This window comes from Denticeps clupeoides, chromosome 17, assembly GCF_900700375.1.
Source record: "Denticeps clupeoides chromosome 17, fDenClu1.1, whole genome shotgun sequence".
NCBI classification, from domain to species: domain Eukaryota; kingdom Metazoa; phylum Chordata; class Actinopteri; order Clupeiformes; family Denticipitidae; genus Denticeps; species Denticeps clupeoides.
In genome coordinates, this window is record NC_041723.1 from 1,556,549 (window position 1) to 1,563,733 (window position 7,185).

General features: G+C 48.3%; 1 protein-coding gene across 2 annotated transcripts in view; it reads left to right on the forward strand.

Moving 5' to 3' along the window:
• The window catches only part of sema3d (sema domain, immunoglobulin domain (Ig), short basic domain, secreted, (semaphorin) 3D), a 29,775-nt gene extending 23,497 nt beyond the window's left edge, over positions 1-6,278 (forward strand). For both annotated transcript variants that reach the window (XM_028957902.1, XM_028957903.1), the window contains exons 15-18: positions 392-549; positions 916-980; positions 1,061-1,197; positions 5,218-6,278. In XM_028957902.1, coding sequence (XP_028813735.1) covers positions 392-549; positions 916-980; positions 1,061-1,197; positions 5,218-5,604 — 747 coding nt within the window. In that variant the 3' untranslated portion in view covers positions 5,605-6,278. The remainder of the gene's footprint in view (positions 1-391; positions 550-915; positions 981-1,060; positions 1,198-5,217) is intronic.
• The last annotated feature ends 907 nt before the right edge of the window (positions 6,279-7,185 follow it).

Sequence of the window (7,185 nt, forward strand, 5' to 3'; positions counted from 1 at the left end):
TAAGTTGCCGAGGCTGACCCTGAAACAGCGTGTTTTTAGCGTGTGACGCCCTGACACTCGCTCTTCATCAGCTGCACGGCATGTGAGAGTCACATCCTCCTCCCCACCATGACCATGTGACTCTGAATTGCATTTATTGCCGCTGGTCATGTTGGACTTGTGTTCTTCTGTCCTGACACATCAGCCACTCCGTTTTATTACGTCTGGAACAGGCTGCTTTTGCTTTTTATATATATATAAATACAATATAATCAGGCGATACACAGCCAATAATGTCCTGGAGGGACTGACCCCAAATATCTTGTTAGGGGTAGTTATTTGCTACATGATCGTCCCATCAGGCATTTCTCCCGCTTGTTTTCCTGACGATTCCCCTTCCCCGTCTCCATAGCAACAGCTGTACGTGGGGTCTCGAGAGGGTCTGGCGCAGGTGTCGCTGCACAGGTGTGACATTTACGGGAAGGGCTGCGCCGACTGCTGCCTCGCCAGGGACCCGTACTGCGCCTGGGACGGACACCGGTGCTCACGATACGTCCCGGCGTCAAAGAGGTAACGCACACACACACACTCAGGAGACACACACAAGCGCAGCATGTTCCCGTATCTGAGGCTGATATGTAGAACAACATGGGTCACACCTGTCCAGGGCCCCGTCCGTCCTCACTGCCACCAGGTGTGTGTGTTAGAAAAACACACACACACACACACATACTATATACAAATACGTGTATTCAGATGTACTGTGTGTGTGTGTGTGTGTTGTATATCACACTACGACACACACACATACCTCTGGAGCTTCATTCAGACACTAAAAGCCTGAGCAGCTGGAGGACACAGTCCTCTATCTAGGACAATCGCTGACAGTGACTGAGTAATTGTGTGTGTGTGTGTGTGTGTGTGTGTTTATTGCAGACGGGCCCGCAGGCAGGATATAAAACACGGAGATCCATCCAGCCAGTGCTGGGACTCAGATGACGGTGAGTGTGTGTTTGTGTGCGACTTTTTTTGGTGTGTTTGTGTGCACTCCGGCATTAAATGTGTGTGTTCGCTATTTCAGTGTTTGGTAAAGACGTGGAGGAGAAGCTCCAGTTCGGCGTGGAGAGCAACTCCAGCTTTCTGGAATGTTCTCCCAAATCCCAGCAGGCCCAGGTCCGCTGGTTCGTTCAGAGAGCGGGATCTGACCATCGGGAGGAGGTGAGACCTGGACCACGCCCGCCACCACAGAACCACGCACTGATACCTACAGACACACTGCCAGCAGTGCAGCCTTTTGTCTGTCATTTTGTTTTAGTGGGAGGTACTGACAGAAGACTAGCAGAGGTGTGTGTGTGTGTGTGTGTGTGTGTGATGACAGGATGACACTCGTCATGCGGCTAGGATGAAGGGATGAGGTTTTGGGGTCGTCAGCTGCTCCACTGTCTCAAGCAACCTTCTGTCCACACACCCACAAACGCTCCAGATCACATGCACATACAGGAGACATTTAAATGGCCCTGAGGTATGAGGTAAGGTGAGTGATGGGATTGCTCGCAGCGATAATACACACACACTCGGTTAGTTGCCGGTTAGTTGCGCTTTGTAGTGATTTTCTTTCCTGGGTGTGAAACTGTTGACAGCAGGCATTGTAAAGAGAGACCTTCACCTTCACCCTCAGCGTTGCCAGGTTCGGTTTTTGACTCGTTGTCCATAAAGTCATTTTATAATAAATACTGTGATAGTTTGAGCATGGAATATAGCGCATGAAAGTGAAGTGAACGTTTTTGTCACTGTGAAACAGTGGAGCAGTGCATGAGGACCCACTTCTTTACCCACTAGGCCACCACTGAACACAAAAATCCATATTAGACTGCCTTTGTTACAAAACCACATATTTTATTGTTCAGCCGCCCTGTTCATGTTTTGAAGCCCACGTGTGAGTAGAAAAGATCCAGTTCAATGCCGTTCTCCTCCACTCGTGGTGCATCTCCAGGTTTCGCTTTATGTAAGCATGCTGTTTGAAAAGCAGGTATAGAAAAAACACCATTAAATTTAACAGCCAAATAATTCTCACAAGACCTGGCAACACTCGCCGTTCTCCTTTGCACATTTCGTCCTCTCTTTCTCCCCACATCTGTTTCGACCTTTTCCAGCCTGTTGACACAGAACAATCGTAACTGAAACACAACCACAGGTGCATTGTTCTTACAGCAGGGTGGATGGACTCATATATGAAACTCTCGGCGGCCCCGTTTGATCCTGTGGGTTTATACGGTGTGTGTGTGTGTGTGTGAGAGGTGCTTGTACCGTAACCACGTTGGTGTGTGAGGCGAATTACTGATCAGTCCGGACTCTCGGTGATCAAGGAGAAGTGAAGCTGACTCGAAAGAAACCTTCTGTCGAGGAGATGGATTTACAGCTGGACTTTACTCTCTCACACACACACACACACACACACACACACACATACACACACACATCAGTTCTCACGAACGTACCTTTCCTGCACATCTGGGTCTTTTTAAGAGAATGAAATGCTCTACTTTAGTTGTGTGTGTGGATGCGTATTAAGAAAAGATTTGTTATAAAAGGCCGAGGTTAAAAGGAGATGCTTCTGGACGTGTATATGGATTCAAAAGAAGGGCGAGTGTGTGTGTGAGATCGTATATGTCCGATCTTGTAACACTGAGTAACATATGTTCACACCCAAACGACACTGGAACGATATTTAGGGCTCCCATCTTGGCCGAGTGTCCTGGACCCCATGTCTGTTTCATATTGGATGAAGGACTGATGGAATCTGGGATTTTTGTAGGCGCTCCGTCGGCGTGCGTATGCCAGGTATGCTTTGAAGCGCGCAGCTGTGGCGTTTTACCGCCTGACAGCGGCGTGACGCGCGGTGGACGCGGGCCGTCGCCGGAGACGGACGGAGGGACGGACAGCAGGAACAACCTAATGAGGACGGACACGCAAATCTGCAACACATGGCGAACGCTGAAACCGATTAAACGTTACTCAACGGCATACCGATCGCAACACAGCGCCGACAAGATCAATTCCAGTACAACACCATGGGATGATTATTTACACGTTTGGGCCAATCGCTGCTGCCAGCACAGTTTTTATTGCGTTAACGGAGCTGCGGTGGAATGAACGAACGTTCTAATGAACGAACCCTGGTCCTGATCGCTACTCAGATCAGAGCAACACATTCATTCCATATTTTTCTGACAATATCCATGTGTTTATCTGTCAGCGGTTTGCCAAATGTCCCCAAACTGGTAAAGCTTGTTTTCCAAGAATTAAAACAAATCCTTTGGCCACTTGGATTAAGTTCAGGGTTAGATGCTAATTTATTACTTAATATCCCCATAAAGATTTAAAATCAAACCAAAACTTTTGCCAGGTCCTCATAAAGATGGTGTGTCAGTGTGTGTGTGTGTGTGTGAGGGAGTGTATGTGTGTGATCCTTCACCTTGTCCCTTCATCTTATTTTCTCACCCTCTCCACAACAGCTTGCTGACCTCTGACCTCTGCAGGCAAAGCACGCCTCTTGTTCCTCACGTCATTAGCATGATGGACACACACCTTGGATATAGATCAGACACACACACACACACACACACACACAACCCAGATGAGGGCAGGTCAGCTCATTAACACACTCCTCTCTGGCCTTCACACATGTGCTCAGCTGGTAATTGGGACTTCATCAGCAGCCAGATAGTAATTAGTCATAATTACCGATTGGCAGAAGCCCAAACTCTGGGGTTAAAGACTGACCTGCTGACTGAGTCGCTGACCTTTGAACCATGTTGGGAAGCCATTTTCTTCCTGCCCTAATTTGTCATTCTCAGGGTGATTTATGGGCCGGAACCCAACAGGTGACTTATGGGTTTTCCATGCGGCATTCTAGCCGATTATGAGCCCAGGGTGCTGGAATGTGCTTGACCAGAACAGGAGTGCTGTTCTCGCTCACTCTCGCTCTCTCTATTCTATTGCCTAATCTATTGGGGAAGTGTGAGAATCGATGCATTATTTCATATTGACGTTGCTCGCTGACCTGGCGACGGTATAAAGAGTTAAAAAGGTGTGCTGGTAGTGAACGCGGCGGCCTGATTTGAGTACACGTCCACTCCGGGTAGGAGTTCGGCCTCGTCCACACGGACGTTTGAAAGGAATGCCCTCAGAACGCCATACGCGTTTTTGCTGCACCTTGTAGCTGCGTTCGATTGCCGTTTCACTGGCGTGCGGTTTAACGTTCGCCAGGATCTCTGCACATATTGATACCAAGAAAATTCAGCGCTTATTCGACGCCATCCGAATGTGCAGCACCAGCACGCTGTTGCTGAACGCAACAACAACATCAACAACAACATTTATTTCTTATATAGCCCAAAATCACATACAGTACGTCTCAATGGACTTTGACAGGCCCTACAGTTCACACCCCCCACACTTGACCCTTCTGCACACAAGGAAAAACTCCACACAAAAAAAACTCTAGGAGAGAGAAAAAAAGAAAAGAAGAAACGTTTGGAAGGAGTGATACAGAGAGGGACCCCCTTCCAGGGTAGAGTGAGCCTGCAAGTGGTGTCAGTGCAGGGTTGGTGGTTATTTGTCCAAGAAGAGAAAAAATCCTACAGTTGTAGAGGTGGAGAAGCCCAAAGTGTAGTATAGAGCATCTGTTTGGAGGTACTGGACAGTGCAGAGAAGGTTCTAAAGTCCAGTGTTATGGCGTACAATATGTGTCTCCATTATGATGCTACTGGTCCATTTGAAGATCCATGAAACTTTAGTTGTTATGGTGCTGGAGGCTGTGGTGACTCTCTGGTTCGTTTCATGCCGGTAGTCTGTGTGCTTGATTTCGTGTCTCGGAGAGAACATACAGAAGCAGCGGCAGATGTTGGGACTGGATGACCGATACTGAAATATGTGGTTATAGTGGTATATTGGTGCTACAGTGACATGGCCTAACTAGCGTGAATTTGACACTGTCTGTGTTTGACGGGGTGACCGTGTGATAAAGTGGACTAAATAATTGACACTGTGTCTGGGACTTTAACAGAAGGCCAGAAAAACAGATGTGTTTTTAGTTTAGATTTAAACACTGAGACTGAGTCTGAGTCCCGAACGCCTGGTTCAGCTGTCCGTGTGAACGAGGCCTTATTTTTAAAAAATAATGTAAATGTAGGAGCAATTGTGGGAGGCATCAAAAGGCGTGTGTGTGTGTTGCAGGTAAAACCAGACGAGCGGGTGCTGGTGACGGAGCGGGGCCTGCTGATTCGCTGGCTGCAGCGCGCCGACGCCGGCTCCTACCTCTGCACGTCTCAGGAGCAACGCTTCACCCATACGCTCTTGCGGCTGACCCTTCGCGTCCTGGACCAGCCCGCGCGAGGCGGTCCCTCCGAGGGCGCGGCGGGGGCGGAGCCTCGGCAGCGCTACAAGGACTTCCTGCGTGCACTGAGCAGCCCGGCGCGGTCTGTGGACGAGTACTGTGAGACGCTCTGGCACAGGGAGAAGAAGCCGAAACAGAGAGGGAAGTGGAAGCACGTGCAGGAGCTGCGAAAGAGCCGGAACCGGCGCCACCACCAGGGGGAGGCGACGCGCACCACGCCCCTCTGATCAGGCTGTGACTTACACAGACTTCATAGCATCCACGATGTTACTATATTTCGCACCATAGCGCTTTTCCATTCGCTACTTCATTTATGTTAACGTAGGCCGCCGACTCCAGTCCGGTTCCGGGGGGGGGACCCTGAGCCAGGTGAAGAAGGTTGGGTTCAGGATGGGCAAAATGCAACGCAAGGGGTTGCAAAAAGTCTCTGAAATCTCATACAATTGCATACAACTTCCTCTCCTCTCAGCTCCTCAGGTGGATTAATAAGAGGCACAAGAGGCGGTTTTTTCCACGTCTCTAGTCCTTGCGCGTCCTCATCCACGTTCAGTGTCCGTTCATTAGAGACGCGTGATAATCCTATAATAACGCGCCGATGCTCCCACGCTCGTGTTCAGAGCCTGTAAATATTTGTATGACTTGTACAGAAGCCTGCATGTAGTAATGTGACTCCCGTCGTAGATGCGGACGCGGGATTTAAAGCCAGGAATGGCAAGACCTGACGGGTGACGTCCTGTTTATAACTGGGCCGCCTTCCAGAGCGGCTTTTTAAATTCCTCCTCAGCCGCTCACTGTTAAGAGCCTCGTTTTTGTATCTCGATTTGTTCCTTATTGTACATAAAACTGTTGTTTAAATAGGAATGCTATCGCTGTAATTAAATAAATGAAGTGAAACCCGTGGCACCGCCTCCTGTTTTGGGTTATTGTGTGGAAACTTCCGGTGTTTTCCAGGTTGAAGTTCCTGAAATGGACGAGTCTGCACTTTAGTTTCATAAATAATCATAAAAAAAGACTCGAATGTGAACCTGGGTGATGGAATAACAATTGATTTAATAATAATTTGATTTAATTTATCATGAACTCTGATCAGTTAAACAGAAAATGATTGAAATTATTGTGATCTTTTCTTTTTCAATCTTATACATTAAAACAATTCACAATAGAATTGTTTAAACTATTTTACTGTTGTTGTTACACTATTACAGTATACTGTCTCACACACACACACAGCTTCAGCTTCCGGCTCATAGCCAGACTCATTTCCAGATGTCTCAGAATGTCTTCAGATTTCTAGATCTTTAGATGAGCCTCATCAATCAGAGCCGTGAGTCACAATCCAGAAACGCTCACTTCCTGCGTCAGTGTAACATGCCTGGTATGTGTGTGTTCTGTTATTAGAGGCCAGTGCAGTGACGTTCCATCACATCACAGGGGCAGTGGTGGCCTGTAGCGGTCAAGGAAGCGGCTCCGTAATCGGAAGGTTGCCGGTTCGAATCCCGAGCCGCCAAGCTGCCACTGAGGTGCCACAGAGCAAAGCACCGTCCCCACACACTGCTCCCCGGGCGCCTGTTCACCAGGAGTGATGGTTAAATGCAGAGGAGATATTTCGTTGTGTGCACCGTGTATCACAATGACAATCACTTTCACATCTTCACATGAACCTTCCCGGAAGCCTTTCTGGATGTTCCTTCCTCTCTGCGTCTTCATCGCCGCAGCTCATTAACTGCATGTCCTCGTCCTTCAGTTCAGTCCTACATTCTGTCACTGCCATACAAATAAGAAGGAAAATGCCAGGTCCATTAACATCT